Source organism: Natator depressus, chromosome 13 (genome assembly GCF_965152275.1).
Source record: "Natator depressus isolate rNatDep1 chromosome 13, rNatDep2.hap1, whole genome shotgun sequence".
Classification (NCBI taxonomy): domain Eukaryota; kingdom Metazoa; phylum Chordata; order Testudines; family Cheloniidae; genus Natator; species Natator depressus.
In genome coordinates this window covers 2,920,030-2,941,490 of record NC_134246.1, presented here as the reverse complement: position 1 = coordinate 2,941,490, position 21,461 = coordinate 2,920,030, and the positions used below count along the sequence as shown (strand labels likewise).

The 21,461-nt window shown below is 57.5% G+C and overlaps 1 protein-coding gene and 1 long non-coding RNA gene across 3 annotated transcripts in view; one reads left to right on the top strand and one right to left on the bottom strand.

Annotated features, from left to right (window-relative positions):
- Positions 1–6,407: 6,407 nt before the first annotated feature.
- NRSN2 (neurensin 2) lies at positions 6,408–13,176 on the bottom strand. 2 transcript variants are annotated; one of them, XM_074969466.1, is made up of 3 exons: positions 12,875–13,176; positions 9,612–9,802; positions 6,408–7,728 (listed from the first exon to the last, which is right to left on the bottom strand). In XM_074969466.1, the coding sequence occupies exons 2-3, from the start codon at positions 9,795–9,797 to the stop codon at positions 7,279–7,281; spliced, it is 636 nt and encodes a 211-aa protein (XP_074825567.1). In that variant the 5' UTR covers positions 9,798–9,802; positions 12,875–13,176; the 3' UTR covers positions 6,408–7,278. The 2 variants fall into 2 exon arrangements, with proteins under 2 accessions (XP_074825567.1, XP_074825566.1); XM_074969465.1 differs by lacking the exon at positions 12,875–13,176 and adding an exon at positions 12,530–12,850.
- A 3,408-nt stretch (positions 13,177–16,584) lies between these two features.
- LOC141997218 (uncharacterized) overlaps positions 16,585–21,461 on the top strand; it is a 32,803-nt gene continuing 27,926 nt past the window's right edge. Inside the window, exons 1-2 of the long non-coding RNA XR_012641692.1 lie at positions 16,585–16,700; positions 18,380–18,524. This is a non-coding gene — a long non-coding RNA (uncharacterized LOC141997218). The remainder of the gene's footprint in view (positions 16,701–18,379; positions 18,525–21,461) is intronic.

Below are 21,461 nucleotides of genomic sequence, written 5' to 3'. Positions count from 1 at the left end.
CGAGCGGTCCCAGGGGCGGAGGAGTCTGCAGCTCGACCCTGGCAAAGAGGTGGTGACCTCAAGAAGGACTGGCACACTAGGGGCTTTTCCTGGAAACCGTGGACAGCTGCCCGGCCTGCGAGTGGCCAGCCGGGAGATGTACGCTAAACGCCTTAAGAGCGACCTGGTGGAGCTGTGCAGGCAGAGGGGGCTGCGCGTCGGGAGGTCCACCAAGGAACAGCTGATTGCCCAGCTGGAGGAGAGGGATCGCTTGGATGACCCGATCCCTGTCCCTGAGGGAAGCCGCCCGGCGGACGCAGCGTGGGCCCTGGGGCCTGACCAGGCTGGGAGGGGTCAGACTGCTGCCCAGGACACCCCGAGACCCTTCCTACCTATGCCTGGGGGAGGGGTTGTGGGAAGCCCAGCGAATACCGAGGGCCCCCTGACCCCAGCAGCCAGCAGGGGATCCTCCCAGCGGAGCTCCCCATCCCTGGAGCGGATGCGGCTGGAATGGGAGAGGGAGAGGAAAATGAGGGAGCTGGAGGATCATGAAAAACAACGTCAACATGAGGAGAAACAACGTCAACATGAGCAGGAGGAGAAGGAGAAACAACGTCAACATGAGCAGGAGGAGAAGGAGAGGGAACGTCAGGAGAAGGAGAGGGAGCGTCAGGAGAAGGAGAGGGAACGTCAACATGAGCAGCAGGAGAAGGAGAAACAAAGACAGCATGAGCTGGAGCTGGCCAGGCTGAGGAGCAGTGGGGCCCCGGCTGCGGTGAGTGCAGGGGGACCCAAGACTGCAAGGAGCTTTGATAAGTGCTTCCTGGCCCAGCGGAAGGAGGGGGAGGACATAGATAGCTTCCTGACGGCCTTTGAGAATGCCTGCGAGCTGCACAGGGTTGACCCTGCCGACAGGCTCCAGTTCCTCACCCCCTTACTGGACCCCAAAGCCGTGGAGGTCTACAGCCGGATGACAGGGCCAGAGGCTGGGGACTATGAACTGTTCAAACAGGCCCTGCTCCGTGAGTTTGGGCTGACCCCCGAGATGTACCGGAGAAGGTTCCGGAGTCAGCGTAAAACGCCTGAGGTCACCTACCTACAACTGGTCAACAGGATGCAGGGATATGCCCGCAAGTGGACAGCGGGGGCCCAAACTAAAGAGGACCTGCTTGACCTGTTTGTACTGGAGCACCTGTATGAACAGTGCCCTTCCGACCTGAGGCTGTGGCTGGTGGACAAAAAGCTCGCGAACCCCCAGCATGCAGGGCAGCTGGCCGACAAGTTTGTGAACAGTCGGTCAGGGGGTAGCCGGGAGGAGTCCCAAAAGAACAGGCCCCCCCCGATGCAGAGAGAGAGTCACCATGGGGCCTCCCAGCGGGGAAATAGGGAGAACCCCCTCCAAAGGGGAACGCCTGGTGTCGGGCCCCTCCGACCCGTTCGAGGGGACCAACGTGACCTGAGCTGCTATCACTGTGGCCAGAGAGGCCACGTACGGGCCCAGTGCCCCGGGCTCAGGGACAAACTGAGCAGACCCAACCTACCCAGGGTTAACTGGGTAGGGACTCAGCTGGACGAGGGGCAGGCGACCCAGGAAAGGGGGGCTACCAGTTTGCCACCTGCTCAGGAGGGAAGAGTACCCCCAGCCAGCCCCGCCAGAGGGCTGGAGGCTCTGGACTCAGGGTGCTCGGTTTACAGGGTGGGTGCGGGGCTGTCCCTCCGGAGAGAGTGCCTTGTTCCCCTGGAGGTGGATGGGAGGAAGGTCAATGGATACTGGGATACGGGCGCGGAGGTGACGCTGGCCCGGCCCGAGGTGGTGGCCCCAGATCGGGTGGTGCCCAACACCTACCTGACCCTGAAGGGGGTGGGCGGGACCCCATTTAAGGTGCCCGTGGCAAGGGTACACCTGAAATGGGGGACCAAGGAGGGCCCCAAGGATGTGGGGGTACACCACCATTTGCCCACTGAAGTTTTGATGGGGGGAGACCTAGAGGACTGGCCAAGCGACCCCCAGACCGCCCTGGTTGTGACCCGTAGCCAGAGCCGGCGAGGGGCACTGCGACCTGACCCTGGGGAGGGTACCACACTGGAGGCGCGAGACCCTACTCGGGTGGGGAGGGAGCGCCGAGGGGCACGGCTCAGAGAGGCTGCGGCCTCAGACCTGGCCACGGAGGGGGAACCGGGCCCCATCCCTTCCCCAGCCGCTGAGTTCCAGGCCGAGTTGAGGAAAGATCCCTCCTTGCAGAAGCTCAGGGACCTGGCCGACCTCAGTGAGGGACGGACCATGAGGAGAGGCTGCCAGGAGAGGTTCCTGTGGGAGAAGGGGTTCCTGTACCGAGAATGGGCTCCCCCAGGGGAAGGGGAGTCCTGTGGGATCAGGAGGCAGCTGGTGGTCCCCCAGAAGTACCGCCGCAAGCTCCTGTCCCTGGCCCATGACATCCCCCTCGCAGGGCACCAGGGAATCCGGCGCACCCGGCAGAGGTTGCTACAGAACTTTTACTGGCCCGGGGTCTTTACCACCGTCCGGCAGTATTGCCGATCCTGTGACCCCTGTCAGAGGGTGGGGAAGGCCCGGGACAAGGGGAAAGCGGCGTTGAGACCTTTGCCCATCATAGAGGAGCCTTTCCAGAAGGTGGCCATGGACATCGTGGGGCCTCTCAGCAAGACGACCCGGTCGGGGAAGAAATACATTCTGGTGGTGGTAGATTTCGCCACCCGCTACCCCGAGGCAGTGCCCTTAGCTTCCATTGAAGCAGACACCGTGGCAGATGCGCTCCTGACCATTTTCAGCCGAGTGGGGTTCCCCAGGGAAGTCTTGACAGACCAAGGCTCCAACTTCATGTCGGCCCTGCTCCGGTGCTTGTGGGAGAAATGTGGGGTCCGGCATGACTGGGCCTCAGCGTATCACCCCCAGTCCAATGGGCTGGTGGAGAGGTTTAACGGGACGCTAAAGATGATGCTGAAAACCTTTATGAACCAGCACCCGCAGGATTGGGACAAGTACTTACCTCACCTGCTGTTCGCGTACAGGGAGGTGCCCCAGGAGTCTACCGGATTTTCGCCTTTCGAACTGTTATATGGAAGGAGGGTGAGGGGCCCCCTGGACCTGATGAGAGACGAGTGGGAGGGGAAGGCCACTCCCGATGGAGAGTCAGTGGTGGAGTATGTCCTGACCTTCCGAGAGAGACTGGCTGAACTCATGGGCCTGGCCAGGGAGAATCTGGCCAGAGCCCAGAGGAAGCAGAAGGTCTGGTATGACCGCACGGCGCGGGCCCGTGCCTACGCCACCAGGGATCAGGTGATGGTTCTCATCCCCGTGAGAAAGAACAAACTACAGGCCACCTGGGAGGGCCCGTTCAAGGTCGTCAAGCAGCTCAATGAGGTAAACTATGTGGTGGAGCTGTCGAACCGGGCCCACCACCGCCGGGTGTACCATGTGAATATGATGAAGCCATATTATGCCAGGGGGAATGTGGTGTTAGCTGTGTGTGGTCAGTGGGAGGAGCAGGGAGATGACCCTTTAGTAGATCTATTCCCTGGGACCAGAGCTGGTTCCCCCCTGGAAACAATCCCCCTCTCGGATCAGCTCACCCCTGCCCAGCAAGCTGAGGTCAGGGGGGTGCTGCATCCGTACCGACAGCTGTTTTCCAACCAGCCTGGACGCACTAATCTGACTGTCCACCGGGTGCAGACAGGGTCGCACCCGCCGATAAGATGCTCCCCCTTCCGAGTCACAGGGAAAACTGCTCAGGACCTGGAAAGAGAGGTCCGGGACATGCTGGCTTTGGGGGTGATCCAGCCATCGGCCAGCCCTTGGGCCTCGCCGGTGGTGCTGGTCCCCAAAAAGGATGGGTCAGTCCGGTTCTGTGTGGACTATCGGAAGCTCAATGCCATCACTGTATCGGATGCCTACCCCATGCCCAGGCCGGACGAGCTCCTAGACAAGCTGGGAGGAGCTCGGTACCTTACCACCATGGACCTTACAAAGGGCTACTGGCAAGTGCCGCTGGATGCAGATGCCCGGCTGAAATCGGCCTTTATCACCCCTCTGGGGCTCTATGAGTTTCTGACCCTGCCTTTCGGCCTCAAGGGAGCGCCGGCCACCTTCCAGCGCCTGGTGGACCAGCTCCTGAGGGGGATGGAGAGTTTTGCCGTGGCGTATATTGACGACATCTGTGTCTTTAGCCAGACCTGGGAGGACCACGTGTCCCAGGTTAGACAAGTGCTGGACCGACTCCAGGGGGCTGGGCTGACTGTCAAAGCGGAGAAGTGCAAGGTGGGGATGGCTGAAGTATCTTACCTGGGCCATCGGGTGGGGAGCGGCCGCCTAAAGCCGGAACCGGCCAAGGTGGAGGTGATCAGAGACTGGCCCGCTCCCCACACCAAAAAGCAGGTCCAAGCCTTTATTGGGATGGCAGGATACTACCGAAGATTTGTGCCCCACTTTAGCGCCATAGCCACCCCCATCACTGAGCTATGCAAGAAGGGGAAGCCAGACAAGGTGGTCTGGACCGAGCAGTGCCAGGAGGCTTTCCGGGCGCTGAAGGAGGCTCTGGTCAGTGGCCCAGTTCTAGCAAACCCAGACTTTGACAAGCCCTTTGTGGTGTTCACCGACGCCTCCGACACGGGACTGGGGGCGGTGTTAATGCAGGAGGATGAAAAGGGGGAGAGACACCCCATCGTGTACCTGAGCAAGAAGTTGCTACCCCGGGAGCAACACTACGCGGCCATCGAGAAGGAGTGCCTGGCCATGGTGTGGGCCCTCAAGAAACTAGAGCCCTATCTCTTCGGGCGACACTTCACCGTCTACACCGACCACTCTCCCCTGACCTGGCTGCACCAGATGAAAGGAGCCAACGCCAAGCTCCTGAGGTGGAGCCTGCTCCTGCAGGATTACGACATGGACGTGGTCCATGTGAAGGGAAGTGCCAACCTGATAGCGGATGCGCTGTCCCGGAGAGGGGGCCCCGAACTTCCCCAGGTCACTGGTCACAGTGACCCCGCTCAGTTCAGTCTCGAAGGGGGGAGAGATGTGACGATGTGACGCAGCAGGGAGGGGGGAGTGTTGACCTGGGAATGTGCCCTGGGGACGGGAGACCTGAGAGCCTGTCACCTGAGCCAGGAGGGGGAGGGGGAGGTGACACCTCTGCCCAGGAATGTGGATGGAGGCTGCAGCAGGGAACCTGCTCGGTGGGTTTAGTTTCAGTTTGGGGCTGGGTGGAGGAACACAGGGAACCCCAGGGCTGGGGTCTAAGCTCCCTGCTCCCCCAGAAGGACTTCACTGAGGGGTCCTGGGTGTACCCACAAGCTCTGTTTTGGACTGTGTTCCTGTTGTCCAATAAACCTTCTGTTTTACTGGCTGGCTGAGAGTCTCAGTGAATCCCAGGAAGAGGGGTGCAGGGCCTGGACTCCCCCACACTCCGTGACACCAGCCCTAATCCAGGAAGTGCTGAATGGGGCCATTGGACCGAGTCTGTTCTTGTCACTGGGACTGAACTCAGCGTCTGAGCTTATCCATGGTAGACAGGGGCTGAACCCGGAAGTCCCCGATGAGGGTGGAGAGTTGGATGAATGGGATGCGGGTCTGAACTGCCCCATGGCCCTGCAAAATCAATACTAGCTGGACATTCCTAAATACTTCATGCCCAGGTATATTACTTTGTGGTAGTCGAGCTGTGAGGTGGCGAAGGCCTGAATCATTGAGGTCAAGTCATTGTCCATTTCCACTAGGACAGGATGGAGTCTCCTAACAAATATCTTGAACTAAACTTGCTGCCAAGTCTTGTGATTTTATTGTAAGTCTCAAGATATTTGGTCTTTTCTTTCAATCCCCAGCTCCTGGAATCATGTGATTATATGAAACTCAGCTTTCACTTGAAGAAAAAAAAAGTACATTTCTATCCCACTGTTTCAGGGAAAAGCTTGCAAACCTGACCCCTAAAGGCCCCCAAACCAGTAAGCATATAAAAAGAACCCATTTTTTATTTTTAAAATCCCATGATTTCAGCCATTCACACCATCCTGGGGGGCCCTGAGTCATGCTTTTTGAACTCCTGGGTGGAGCTGGTCAAGAATTTTTTGAGGAAACATTTTTACCATTTTGTCAAAACTGAAACTGTTCCTGAAAGTGGGTTGATTTAGAGGAATTTCCTGTCTCAAAAACCCAACCCTCAGGTAATTGAAGGTAATAGGAATATCAAGGCCCATGTCACGGGTGCTAAATTCCACTCCCAGTTATACTAGTGCAAAACTGCTGACATCATCAGGGTGGCCTCACCAGATCTGAGAAAAGAAGGAGACCAAAGTCAATAGCAATGTCTAACTCGTCCTGCTTGGAATTGTGCTGGAGTCCTGCAGGATTGTTGTGGGGTTTTCCTTGGGCTTTTCTACCTTATGCATGTTTCGTTCTCCTCCCTACTAATTAACAGAACCTTATTCTGTGTCTGCCTTTCATTAAAACCATATTCTAAACAGTAATTGAATGGCATTTGACCTCTGTAGCCATTGATCAGATTAGCCAATAACTCCTGTTTAAAGTGTCTAAAGGGCGGAAGCTGTGTCAAATGATTTTGTGATCTGATTAAGCAGAGAATTGAATTCAATTGTGGGACTGGGTGGAAGGTGAAGGGGGCTGTCGTGTGACACCCAGGGCTCATGGGATTGTGACAAAGTCATGCTGGAAATGACTGATGATGAACCTGAGTTTCTTTGTATCTTTATTGAACCAGCACGGAAGGAGGACATTGCTGGACCGGTACTCAGACACTTTCATCAGTCACAGCTGACCAGGAAGCAGGGCAGAGGAAGGTGGACCACAGAAAAGTTGGGACTTTGTCCATTAGGCGATGGCCAATCGTATTCCACCTCTACCTCAGAACACAGTTTCCTTCTTGCTGGTAGGTTGCAGTTGTAGTCCAGCCTCCAGATGATGTGGCATGAGATGATTCTATTGGCTTAAAGGCTGAGGCAGCCTGAGCTCAGGTGGGGCGTTTCTGTTCTGGCTTGAGCCAGGTGGCCTGGCCAGAAGGCACCTGCAGCAGTTCTCAGATCTTCTCACGTGGGGGGCCAGGCCAGAGCCTCCCTCCACACTCCTCTCTTCCCCAGTGGAAGGCTCAGCTTTAGCCACTTGCAGCTCCCCAGGTTCTGCAGATGAAGCAGCGGGAAGGGGTCCAGGTGCTGCACCCACCTTCCTCCTGCTAATGCTGAATGGTGACACATCGGGGCTCCTTAGAGCCAGGGGCAGTGGGGCTGTTAATCGGGGTGTAGCAGTAACACGGGGGGGAGACAGAAGAGCTCTTCGCTTCAGGGTGCGGGTGCAGCGGTGGAGGGGGGCAGGAGGGGGAGCCGTGTGTCCCTCTTTGGCTGTATGTTTTGTATCTGTGAAGTGCCGAAGGGCACAGCCGGTGATCCTGCTGCTGCCGCCGGCGGCACGATGATGGTGCTGTGCTTCTTCAGGGGGCTCTCCCACAGAATGGGCGACAGCTGCTGCTCCTCCTCTTCCTCGCCCCCTCGTGCAGCCCTGCCCAGCATGCACGCCAGGACACCTGCAGCCCCCAGGGCCCCGGCCACGGCGCACAGGACAGTGCCCACCAGTCTGCAGGTCACCAGGGCATGGTTATACGCCATCGCCTGCAGGTCAAGCACCATAAACTCTTCCTCTCCGATGCCCTCCAGCTTCGGGGGCACCAGGTACCCTGTGGCCAGTGCTGCGGCTCCAATCAGCAAGAGCAGCACTCCAGCTGAGAGACTCACCTGGGGGCCGGGATGCAAAGGGCTCAGTCCGCGTGCTACTAATGAGAGGAAAGGCTCTACCACCGGGGATGGGGACAGAATGGTTTAGGGCACTGGCCTGGCACCCCCGAGAGCGGGTTTCTAGTCCTGGCTCGGCCTTGGGCACTCCCTCCCCCTCTCTGTGCCTCCGTTTCCCCTCCCACCCTTTGTTTCTAGACCGTCTGCTCTTCGGGGCAGGGACTGTCTCTTGCAGTGCCTGGCACCCGGCGCATCTAAGACAAATGAACAACCCCAGCCCGCTGGAGAGGCCCCCACCATAACCCCCGAGCCCATCCCCCAGCTCAGATAACCCTCGGCAGTAACCCAAGGCCTGTGGCCAGCTGCTAAAGCCCATAAATAATCATGGACTCTAGATTCAAAGTCCCAGCCAGTAGGTCCCCTGGATTAGGCATTTGGGAATCTGCTTAGCGAGACTCATTAAAGAGCCTCTCTCTGGCCCTCACATGGAAAATGTTGCCCGATGAGCTGATTCTGTGCCCAGGGCCCCCGCTTTCATTGCAGGCCCGGGGATGGGGCGTCTCTGATTCTGCAGGGGCACAATGAGGACTCGAGCGAGGGGAGGAGAGGGCCGGGACCATGCCAGCACAGCAGCTGAATTGCATCCAGTGCTGCGGGCTGATTCATTTGGGGGAGGTGTCAGCTGACCTCTGGGCTACCTGCACAGTTGACCTGGTGACCCTGCATCGTCACATGACCAGGTGGGGAAGCCCTGGCTTGAGATCCTCCTGAGTGCTGAGCTCCTTCCTCCTTTCTGACTGGCTGGGAAGCAGCGAGACATTGCACCTTAGGGTCCGTAGCACGGTGGTTAGCTTGCATGTACAGCGTTTTCAAGGGGTAGGAACTGGGGGCAGGGAGTCAAGACTCCTGGGTTGCACCCCCCTTCTGGCCTGAGACAGGCTGGTCTCAGCCTGTGTGTGCCTCAGTTTCTTCCTCTATAAAAAGGGGCTAAGGATCCCTCCCTCCCAGGGCTGCGAGGCTGAGTTAATATTTGTGCTGGGAAGTGAGTCGAGACCCTCCGATAAAAGGGGAGTTTGGATTGGGACAGCATGGGCCCACCTCCAGCAAGGGGTGGCTTCTCCTCTGAGTCCCTAGCAGGTCCCTAGTGACCAGTGTTCAGACGTCAGCTCTTCGCTGCCTGATTGAAGCTAGACAGGTGCACACTTGTAACTCAGCATGGGAACAACTTACCGAGGGTTGTGGGGATTCTCCCTCAGCAGCCAGCTTTAGATCCGGATTGAATGGTTTCTACAAGATTGGCTCTCGTTCAAACAGGGATTATTTCGGGGAAGTCCCCAGGCCTGTGCTGGACAGGTCAAACTAGCTGATCACAGTGGCCTTGGAATCTGTGGGTTCAGCAGAAGCCCAGGGCTGGGCTAGACAGCGTTGCTGCTTGCCAGCACGGAGGGGAGAGGTCCTGGGGAGGGGCAGGCTAGGGCGCGTTGGCTGAGCTGCGAGGGGGAGGCCAGCGCCATACCTGCCTGCATGGTGCCTCAGCCGGACGACTCTGCGATCCAGAGAGCTGGGTGATCCCTGACGGCTGAACCGCCCGGCATCTCCGGCACGCTGTGCCTCATCCTCCTCTGGCCCTGGGGAAGGGTCTCTAGCCTCCTAACAGGGGGGGCCAGAGAGGGTCCCTGGACGGGACAAGCCAGGCAATCCAAACTGGGGAGGAGGAGAAGGAACCCAGGCTCTTACTGTGGGCTTGAGAGTTTTGGGGGGAAATCCTGGGATGGAGCTTGACCGTCCCAGAGGTGACACCCAGATAGGGTGAGTGACCCTTGACCCCAGGCTCCAGGAGCAGAGCACCTCCCAGCAGGGGCTAATGATGCTGACATGGTTCTTACCTTCCAGACGAGGGAGGGCCATCCGCCGTGGGCACGGGAGACTGGGGGTTCGGTCATGTCGTCAGCCAGACTGGCACCGGTGCAGTCCTCATAGAAGAGGTGCAGGTAGGAGCGGACCCCATACCACTTCCCGCGCTCCACATTGGGCCCCCGGCTGCAGCCGCACGACTGGCTGCGGGCAGGCATGGAGCCTGGGGAGGGGATTGAGAACACCTGTCAGGACGTCCCTTTGCGGCTGATGCCGAGCTCGGGGAGGTGAACGCCTCCAGGAGAGGAGCTAGCCCTGTGCCCCGTGGGCACGGCACGTCGGGGATACCCACAAGACACATCCAGGCCCCATCCCGCAGCCGGATGCCAGGACACGACTGCAGCCAGACATTCACGTTCTGCTGAGCACAGTCCACTCCTGAGGTGAGTGACTGGGGGGGCACCCAGGAGTGCACTGCTGACTGGTGCCTTTCCCACAGTGTGAGCACAGCCCACCCCTGAGCCTGTCCACTGTGTCTAGCTAGAGGGTGTCCCCTAGCGGTTAGAAGACAGACAGAACCCAGGATTTCTGGGTTCAGTTCCAAGCTGTGCTGATAACTAGCCAAGTGGCCTTGGGTCAGTCACTTAATCTCAGTGTGACTCAGTTTCCCCAGATGTGAAATGGGGGTGATGACCCTTGTGCCCATCACAGAGGGCTGGGCAGCGTGCTTTGGTTCGTTCACGTTCCGCAGGGAGGGAGGGTCTCCGGGAATATGGAGAGTCAGAGCCAGTCTGTAAAGCTCGGACTCAGTTTTCAGTTCCCCTGCTCTCACCCAGTGGCCAAGAATGTTCCCCCTGCTCTTTCTGAGCATGCTCCCCACCCGTCTTCTGGGGCAGGACACCCCCAAGCTGGGTGCCACCTCCCTCCCATGGCGGGGTGGGCTCCCAGAGCCCTCTCCCAACTGGAGACACCAGGGAACGGCTTCACCTTCATCTTCGTCAGGACGTGATGTTTGAAACCTGGCTCCGATAAACTGGGGGCCGAGAGGATCTCGTTAGCTTGGGCTGAGGGGTTAATGGCCAGGGCATGGGATAACAGTACGCGGGGAGGGGGAGCTGAGGGTTGGGCATGGGGACAGAAGTGAGAAGACAGGAGTGACAGCTCTGAACCACCATCTCAGCCTCCTGAGAGCGCCTCCTGCTGGTACCAAGGAGACATGGGCATTCTCAGCGGGTCAGGCCTAGTATCCTCGGCCCATGAGGAGCTGGACTGGGCCCTTCAGAGCAGGGCCAGCCCTTGCTGAGCCAGGGCCCTGCTCCCACGGCTCCCCTGCTCAGTGTCAGGTTCCTGCCCCATTGATATCAAGGAGGGTTTGGCCAGGACCTCAGCCCATCATCCTGTGGGCAGAGTCAGCCTGCAGGACCTGGGAAGGGCCAATGAGATGATTGTTGGGTCTCCTCCCATGAGGACGTTGGGGGAACCTGCAGCCCCGGTGCTTTGCAAGGCTTGGGCAGCCGGGGGTGGGGGCAGCGTGAGCTTTGCATGCCCGCGCTCCCTGGCGGTCAGTTCCAGAGTCACTGGCTCAAGTGGAAGCTGAGATTGACACCTCTGGTGCACCCACCAATCGGGGGACCCTTTCTGGGTCCCAAACTCTGGCCAGCCCTGCTGCTGAATGGAGACTGGCTCCATCCTTCCTGCCAGGAGCCCCCAGGAGCGCAGTGGGGCTGCGGGAGTTCAGCTGCTTGCAGGATCAGGCCCTAGATCAGGGTATCCCCAGTCACCCAATCATGTGAGCGGAGGAGGAGGAGGGGCAGCGGAGGGGCTGGGACCACTCAGCGCTGCCTCCTCATGCTGAAGCAATCCCCCCCACCCCCTCCGTCCCCCACACATACACTTTTCCTATAGCGCTCACACCCACCCTGTCCTGCCTGTCCCCACCAATCACCCCGTTCGCCTTCAATGGGGCTGAGTAGCACAGCCTGGGGCTGATTGGGCATTGCCATGGGAACTGCCTCGGTGGGCTGGGGCTGGGGCTGGGGCGCTGACAGCAGAGCTGGTGTGTGAGGAGGGGGTGGAAATGGCAGAGCCTCCCTGCTGGGCCCTGCGGGGGACGAGGGGCAGGGGAGAAGGGGGACCCCTCAATCCCAGGGGGAGGGGTTTGAGAAGGACCTAGGGGCCAAATTCCTCGCTGGTGTAACCCTGGTGGAGTCACCGGAGTCGCACCCAGGGCCGAGGGGCTGCTCGGAGAGGCGGGTCCCCCACCCACTGAAAGCACTGAGTGTCTGTGTTAATTTCAGGGAGCCCAAGCCTGGCTGGGGCCTTGCCCTCAGCACTGACACATCGCCCAGCCAGAGAGACATGCCGCGGGGCCTGGCATGGCGGAGGGTGATCCTGTACCCACAGGCCTCTCTGCCAGCCGTGGTGGTTAGCACAGGGTCATCTGATACGGCACCTCCCATCCTTGAGGAGCAGCAGCCCGGTCATAACCCCCCCTGCCCCAGTTCTAGCCAGTAGAACCATCCCCACCCGCACAGGCTAAACCCTGATGCTGGGTTTGTGGCCCGGTTACTGGCACTGGGCGTTTGTCACGCCTTCCCTGCTCCTGTACCGAGAAGGCCCATGTCCGGGCAAGAGGTGTCTAACTCTGGGCTCTGTGAGGGGGCCCTGTTGGCACCAGACATCAGAAAATCTCCCCCACTCCTTGGCGGGTGAGTCACAGGCGAGTAAACACCACTGTCTGCATCGCTGCATCTCATTCTCCCCCGTCCCCGCTGATCACTCCCCCCACTTCCTTCCTGCGCTTCCATACATGTCCAGGATTTTAGCACATCAGGTTCCCCTTGTGCCCTGCTTGGCCCTGAGGCCGAGCTGGGGGCCCTGAGCCACGCCGAGCCTCCTCCCCCATGGTGTAACCTGTGGCAGTTCATGGAGCTGCACCCGCTGCCCTTACCGCTGGCTGAGCTCCTAGCGCATCCTTTCCCCTCAGGGCTCTGCCTCCGGGGATGGCCCCTTTGCCTGCGGGACGCCCTCAGGACCAAGACCCGCAGCGGGACGACAGATCTTGCTCCGACGGTATCCAAACTGCACCGGGTGTCTCCTCTCTCTGTGGCTGGCTGGGACACAGAGGGTGCCGGCTTGGGCCAGGGTTTGGCGGCCGGTGGGAGCTGGAGTTCTTTTTCTTTTCCAAAGGGCTCAGCAGCACCCACTGAATTGGAGGGTGCGAAAGGGGAGGGAGCCGGGCTGCCGGGGGCAGGCAGGGCAGCGAGGAGGGGGTGATGGAGGGAGGGCTGTTTACCTGTTGCAGTGGCCAGCTAGCCCAGCATCTGCCTCGCGTTTCCCAGCCAGCTGAAGCTTGTGAGAGGCTGGCTCCGCACAGCCGTGGAGCTGAGCAGTGTCTGAGTCAGAGGAAGAGAGAGGATGCGTGGCTGTGTGTGTCAGCGGGTCTGAGGGGATGGGAGCATGTGGAGGAGCCGTCAGTCGCAGCGCTGGGGAGTGTGGTGTGCCGGGGGCCGCTAGGCAGGGCATGACCCCAGCCTGGCAGTGCAGCAAGGGCCCATCTTGGCTGGCAGGGCAGCCGCGTTGGTGGCAAGATGAGAAGGGCAGAGCGGAGAGCCGCTGTCTCCACGGTGCCTGAGCAGGGCAGGCCTGCAGCATCAGACTCTGCCCCCGGGCAGGATTCAGGCCTCGGAGACACTGGTGTAAACCCAGGACTAGGACACCTGAGAGTAGAATCCCGCTCCAGGCCTCTGGGGGTGATGGCTGGTCCAGCCTCCAGGGCATCCAGCAGCCCCCAGCTGGGCTGCACAGGGCCATAGTTCTCTCCAGAGAGCCCAGCCAGGCTGGCAGGGATGAGAATCTCCCTCAGCCGTGGAGTTTCACTGGCAGCTTGTTGCTTCGAGGGCACGTCCGCAGCTTCCTGTTGTGCCATCAAATCAAAGGCAGCTCCCTCAAAATCCATCGTCTTCCCCTGGGGCTTGCCCGGCGACCCGGCAGGTAGTGACCATGCATGGCCTCTCTGTAGGAACCACATTGCAAAGGGCAGAGCTGGGAATAGAACCCAACCCAGGCGTCCTGACACACAGCCCCCGCACCCCAACTGCTAGGCTACGCTTCCCCTTCCTGAGCTCAGACTAGAACCCCGGAGTCCTGCCTGCAGCCCAGGGCTCTAGCTCACTAGCTCTCCAGGCCTCCCTTAGAAGCGATGTTCTAACATGACCAGGGCTTGCCGCAGGGTTGCTGGCTGTCCTGGACTGCATTTCGGCCTGACCTGGTGCTGGTAGCACCTTCCCCGGCTCCCTACCCTTGGATGGCACATGATGCTCATTGCTCCCTGAGCCTGCGCGGAGATAGATGACCCCTAGCTCTGAGCGGGGGAGCCCCAGCATAGCGGGGTGACACAGCAGGGCCTGGCCCCAGCTTTGGAGCCACAGAGAGCCTTTTTGGTCCCAATGGCTTTCTCTCCTGAAGGTCTCATCTTTGCGTTTCTCCACCCCTTCTCTCTCCCTGGCTCCTTCTCTTCCATTCTCCCCACACTGCTGCGCTGCCTGCCAGCCTTCTCTTTCAGCTCCCCCCTGCACCTCCTCTCCTGCCAACCCCCTCTTCCGCCATGTTCCTGCCTGGTGACTGAGTGCCCTGCAAAGAGGAATGATCTGCAGCTACTTTCCCTGTGCTCTGATCGTCTGGGGCAGAGCCAGTGCTGCACAGAGTTGGTGCAGCGAAGGAGTACCAGTTGGGCATGATGCAGCGGTCCAGCGAAGGAGCTGTGAGCATGCAGCACGTGGCCTCTCAAAGGCTCTGTTGCTGGAGCAGAATTCTGACCCTGCATTCAGCCGATCACAGCGGTTGCTAAAGCAACATCCCTACGGTGGGTTTGGAAACTTTCTGTTGCTAACAAACCCGGAGGAAACTGAGCTGCTGCCAGAACACTCAGGTGAACCCAGGGGTGGGGATGGCACACACCGGAGTCTACCTCCCATTGCTCTGAGGTTGAGCAATCCTGGATACTAGGCTGTACGTGACCATGGCAGCTGGGACCCAGCACGAGGCTGGGTACCCCAGAGACACTGATGCCCACTGGGGAAGTGGGTACATCATAGGCACAGAGACGTGGCATAGCATTCATGGGGCAGTGAGCAGGAGAGGGATTTAGTCATGGTGGCTGCTGCACTGAGAGTAACCCAGTGCCCTCTGGGGGCACGAAAACTGGGGCCAAAGCCTGGTGCTCGGTCACCATGCAAAGCTGCCCGGCCGCACCACTCCGGGAACCCGCTGTGGTAGTACAATCTGCTCTGGCTGTAGGTCCCGTTGTGTCTGCCTGTGTGCCCCCTCCCTGCATGCCTGGGAGCTGGGGGGATGTCGGGAAGGGATCCAGAGAGCAGGTTACGCTGGTGCTCCCGTTGCTGTCTCCCCACTTTACCAGCTCCCTTCCCGTCTCCCTGCCTTGCTTACAGCGTCCAGCCCACTGGCTTGTTTGTGACACTCCCAGGAGCAGAGAGGTCATGCCCAGCCCTCCACGCCTGCGGCGGCTGATAGCTCTCTCCTCTCTCCACTCACAGGCGAACACGGACTTTTAATGCGAGCTGTTACATTGAGACTGGATGTCTCTGCAAGAGACCCTCTGGCTCAGCCAGCAAAGCGGGGCTGGGTGCAGGAATCCCTGGGGGAGAGTCTCAGGCCTGCGCTTTGCAGGAGCTCAGGTGAGATGATCCTAATGGGCCCTTCTAGCTGGCAGATCTCTGCAGCTGATCATGGCAGAGCCTGAACAAAAGCTTTTCCAAACTGACCGGACGGAATCACTTCGACCTCAGTTTTCACTCGCTGCCCACTAGGAATTCAGAACAGAGACATGCCTTACGCTTTGTCATGGTGGGGATCAGCTCTCAAATGTAGGTTGGACCGAACTAGCACCCTTCCAAATTTAGGGCCAAGTTCTGCTTTTGGTTGGAAGGGTGTAAATCTGGAGTCACTCTGGATTTAATCCAGTGTGAGATCAGAAATTGAGTCATAGAGAGGCTAACTCACAGGGTTCAACTGGGCTTTGTGGAGGGTGTGGTGAGTGGAAGTTGGAGAGATGGTTGATTTAATTCCAAGTATCTAAAGACCTGTTTCTCCTCATTCTCCCAGAAGGAATTGATGATGGGAAAGGACCCGCAGGGGAGATGCAAGGCACATGGGGAGAAAGGAATAACTGAGGGGCTAGAAATATAAAAGGAAGAGGAAATAACTGGACTGGGGAGACTACAGAAAAAAACAGACCTTTGGGTTGGCTTATTATAACATGGGGCGGGATGCAACATTTAGGATCTACCCTTTCCCCCTCCAAAAAAATAAAGGTTTGGGGTATTCAGAGGCTGGGGGTTTGATCTGGATCCAAGCTCCCTCAGAGCGTAGAGGGGATTTGGTTTGGACCTATCCCTAGGTCCAACCAGGAAGGGACCCTCAGCCCCCTGGTTACGTGTTTGGTCCTGCTGTCACCTTGGTAACAGCTGCTTGGAGAGCAGAGGACAAGAGGAAAACAAGAGAGCTGGGTGTTAATTCCTTCGGGCGCCTTGGAGACAAGGCTTCCGGGGCAGAGGGGTGTATTTGGGTCTCGAGTCGCCCGTTGTTGTTGTTGTTGTTGTGCTCAGATTTATTTTACTATGTGAATGCGGTGGGATTAGGGGACGCAGCTCAGAGGCGTGAGCTGCCCTGCAGTTCACCCAATCCTGTAATTCCCCAGCTGGTGTAATCACTTTCTAATACTGGATACAGACAAGAGACCAGCTGCCCGGCCTAATCCGGCCATGAATTTCGGAGCAGTTCTAAAGGGATTTGAATGGCTCTGTTATTTCCACATGGGTTTTATCTGCGGCGGGGCGAGCTTTTCAGTTCTTCCCGGAGCCTCTCGGCAGTTGGCTCAGGGGACGGCTCGTTTACCATGAGTCACAGGCCGGCGCCACCGCCCTGTTGCCATGGAGACAACTTTCGCTGGATGCTGAAGTTGACATTCATAGGCTGTTGGTTCTGGAAGGTGGACCTGGGAGGCCTTTGCCACCCCAACGATAATGGATTTAGGGGTGTCCTGAGCCCCTCTGGAAGGACGAACATGCAAGAGATCCTACTGGAGCTGCTCAAGCCATCAGGTCTGGTCTGCTGATGCTTCGGAGGAGAGCAAATAAACCCCATTAGAACCTATGGTGTCTTCCCCCCAAGGGTCTCAGTGCTCTTTGGGGACATTAAACATGAGCAGTTTACTGCTGGGGGTTAGCTGACTTGCCCCCACCCAGGTCTCGTGATTCCCAGTCCCGGACCTGTACCACAGCCAGGTGTGCCAGGCTACACACAGTGTAGGGCTCCAAATGCCTCCCTGACCCCCACCCCGATCCGCTGACACCCTGACCTGTCAAGTCAGACGTCGCCCCCGTCGAAGGATCACAGCGGTTGAAGCTCTGAGTGAAGCGCTTAGCCCAGAGGGCGCGACAACGCTGTCTTGCTAGCTAGCCAAGGCAGGGGAGCACGATACTTAGTGGCTTGGGGTGAAGTCCTGGCCCCACTGAAGTAAATGGGAACTTTGCCATAGATTTCAGTCTAGCCAGGATCTCAGCCATGGCCTCCACGAGGTCGAAGCGCTAGTCCAAGCTCCGACGGTGTGACCGTGAGCAAGTCTCTTATCCTCCCCGTCTGTAACCCGGGGCGCTGGACACGTTCACTAGCTAGCGGTAGACAAGGGCTGGGAGTGCAGAGCGCTGCCGCTGAGCAGCGATGGCTAGAGAAGGTCCCGCATTCCCATTCCGAATAGCCGCCGGGCCTGGTCCTGCAGCCCTCCACCCCAGCTGGGCCCACGTGCCGCAGTGCAGTGTGTGGTGCCTGGCGGACCCAGCCGGGGCGACTCCAGTGCGTGCCGCTGTGCTGCGCCTGCCCCAGGCAGAAGCTGCTTTTTGGGAGCGTGGCCGCATGTTGCAGCGAGACAGGCCAAGAACCGGGGAACAGGACAGCTGGACCCTCCCCACAACCCAGGCCAGCCAGGCCTCTCTGCCGAGCCTTGCCCCCGCGCAGGGCCAGTGAGCACTAACCACAGGGGTGGGATTTGTGGGGCGGACTGAGAACACTCGATGGCAATGTCAGCGACCTCCAATCCCTGCTGCCATGGGACTGATTTCAGTCGGCAACCCAGGGAAAGGCTCCAGCCCCTCTGCCTCTGGGCTGCCTGTTTCCCTGGACTGCGCTCCCATCTGCCTGGAATGTCCGACGTGTCTTCTGGGTCCCTCAGGCCCCTTTGTGCTCTGGCCTGCCACTGGGAGGCTGAGGGTTCACTTACTGCCCTTGGCACTACATAGCCTGCTTTCACCTGGCTGCCCACAAACCCAGCTACCAGCCTTGGCGTCTCGCCACGGCTCCAGGTGCTGGAGCCTGTCTTGTGTACCAGGTGAAGGGGGCTGGGCTGGTGTCTAGTACTCAAGGGTCACTGACGACAGCTGGGCTGGTGTTTGACACGGATGTTTAAAGGGGGGTGAGTTTTGGGCCTCAGATTGTTACAGCAGGACAGTGGAAGTCCAGCAGAGTCTAAACGTTGGGGGTTTGGTGTGTTTTTAAAATCTACCCTTTCCATCATTAAGCTCTTTCTTTTGCTTCCAAAAAAGGTTTATATTTGTGGTATCCACAGTAACCAAGGTGTTGTGCCCCCTGCTGGCTCTTTGGCAGCTGCTAACCAGCCAATATTGTTCCCAGACCCCAGTGACACTGAGGTCCAAAGGACACTTTGGCAGGACACCATGCTTTATTCAAGGGACTGATTTGATAAAATCATCGGTGTTCATTTCAGCTTTGAGCCAGACCTGGTGACTGAGATCCTGTTTGCTACACACACAGTCCTGCCGGCCGCTGAGTGCCCCTCTCCCCTTTTCCATGTGCGTGCGGGCATACACAGCGCACAGAGGACACAGCGCAGACTGCATGCACCTTTAAAGGTAACGCAACACTTTATTCTTCTCTCAGCTCCAGCCTTCCTCGCAAAGCAAACAACGAATGCGTAATTTGCTATTTTAATGGGAGAAGCAAATCCCAGACATTGTCTCAGGGTGTGAATGAGCTTTTTCACTATATTAAAAACGGGGCATGTCCCGGAGTTCTGGCACAGTTAAGAGTGGAGGGACTTTGGGGCCGGGGGGTTGTTTTAAGTGATTCTGTTGGGCGGAGTCGCCGTCAGAGCCTCTGGGACATAAAGGGCCTTAGTTTCCTCTTCACTCCCCCCTTTCCTTGGGTGGAGGATAGTTACCGTCCCCCAAGGTACCATCCTGTCAGTAGCTGCTACCCCTGCTGGCCAGCAGATGTCTCCGTGACCTACACAGAAGCAGCCTCGTTTCCTGTCGGTTGCTCTCACAGAAGCGTGGGGGGACCCTGCCCTGGGCTGCTCTGATGCTCAGGCAGGTCTGGGGGATGGTGCCAGAGAAGGAGAAGAGGAGACTCAAGGCAGCTGGGTCCCTGTACAGTCTGGCTCCTTTGGGACACTTGTAACACACCCTCTGCCCCGTAGGGCGGAGGCTGGTGGTGGGTGCAATGCAAAGGCTGCGTCACCTTGCCTGTGAGGTTTCCATACACCTCTGTGTGTTGATGAATCACGCAGAAAGAGGGAGCAGGTCCCCGGGGGGGCCTAGTGACCTGAGCCTCAGGTCGGAAACACCTGAACTGCTGCAAGCACAGCCCTGTGTCCATGCAATTTCCTGTGGCACAGAGAGAGGTGCCTCATCAGAGGCTTTGAAAACCAAGGTCTCATCTGCTCTGTGTGGGCATGACAGAATTCCCGGCACTGTTCCAATGATTTCCTTGAGCAGCACTCCCCCAACCCTGGCTGAATGCCAGCTCCCTGTCTGTCTGCTGCCCTATACCCCAGAGGTGGCTGCATTTCCGTGATGCTGCGCATAGTGGTATGAAATACTGTTGGATGAAATGCACCGTATGCATGTGAAGGGGAACCTCACTTTCCCTACCTGTAAGAGGGGGGATACTAATTCCTACCTGCCTTTGGAAAGTGCTTTGAGATGCCGGGATGAAAATGCTATGTAAGCACACAGCATTATTGACCCTAGTTAGGGGACCATGCTACAAGCAGAGGCGGAGGCTGGGAATGTGGCTCTTTTGCTCTGGTGTGTGGATCTTGTGAGCAGGGGCATATTACAGCTGTACCTGGGGGACATTCAGGGATAAGACAGGAACAGAGCCTGTAACTCTACTGAACTACTGTGAACAGCTCCAGGGAGGGAATGAATGGGGACTGGAGATGGTTGGTATGGAGAGCGGGGAGGAAATTTTCCACAAAAAGGGAATTTTGACCCAGAATCCAATGAAATTCACGAAAACATTTCTGCGAGGTTTGTAATGTATTTTTGGAGGGAGAGGATTTCTGTTCTCCCAGATTCCCGGGTGTGTCTGTGGAGGGTGCGGCTCCTGCTTCTAGGGCATTGCTGCACCCAGAGGCTGGGGATTTGCCCCTTCAACACTGGATGTATCTGTGCAGTGGAACTACAGTGAGAGTCGCCCTTTTCGGCGGCAGTGGTAGTAGGTAGGTGGTGCCTTGTGCTGAGCAGAGCTGGGCTTGGCGGGTGTTTGGATGGGAGATCGCCGAGGAAAATCTAGCCACTGCAGTTGGTGGCAGTTCGCTAGCTGGTGCTTTTCCCTCCAGTCAGTAGTAGATCAGCGCAGGAGTCATTGGGCCCTGCATTTAATCCTAGTGTCTCTTAGAATGGGTAGTGAGTCACGTCCATACTATTAGCTATGCTCGTAGCTGTGATGACGTCTCAGAGCATGCCTAGCATGAACTAGAAGTTTCCCAGCACCAGGGCATGCTGAGACTGAGCTCAGTGCTCATGTGTTTAATAAAAAGGGCTGGTCTTTCACTCCCGCCACCAGGCTTCTGAGTGGTTTTCAGCCAGGGTACACGGACCCCTTGGGGTACACAGAGGTCTTCCAGGGGGTACATCAACTCATCTAGAGGTTTGCCTAGTTTTACAACAGGCTACAGGAAAAGCCCTAGCGAAGTCAGTACACACTAAAATTTCAGACAATGACGTTGTTTATACAGCTCTATATATTATTCACTGAAATGTAAGTACAGTATGTATATTCGCAAAAAGAAAAGGAGTACTTGTGGCACCTTAGAGACTAACCAATTTATTTGAGCATAAGCTTTGCATCCGATGAAGTGAGCTGTAGCTCACGAAAGCTTATGCTCAAATAAATTGGTTAGTCTCTAAGGTGCCACAAGTACTCCTTTTCTTTTTGCGAATACAGACTAACACGGCTGTTACTCTGAAACCTGTCAGTGTGTATATTCCAATTGATTTATCTTATAATCCTACGGTAAACGTGAGAACGTCAGCAATTTTTCAGTAATAGTGTGCTGTGACCCTTTTGTGTTTTTATGCCTGATTTTGTAAGCAAGTAACTTAGTGAAACTTGGGTGTACACCACTGCGTTACAGTATCCCAGCCAAAGTCTAAGTCAGGCCATTACATGCTGCTTCCTTACAATTCTTCATTGCGCTTTCAGACGGATAGTTTTCTTCTTTGCTCCCTGCCCTACGTGTGTGTGTGTGTGTGTGTCCTGTTTGTAAAGCCCCTGGAGGTGATGGCTCTATATGAATGGATGATGCTGTTTGGACTCGTAAGCACATGGCTTGTAGGATTTGGTGATTTTGTGGTGTCCGTGGGGCTGGTAAACTGGGGTTCAGCTGGCTGGATCAGAGGAAGGAGCATGCTATTCCAACCTAGGGGTTCTTGTGCAAAGAGAGGGGGCATTGATTCTGCTCTCACAGCAGTGTAAATCAGGAGTAACTCTGTTGTAACCAGTGGTGTAACACTAGTGTCGGGCTGCCAGTGTAGGTGAGCTGAGTCAGAAAGAGAGGCACA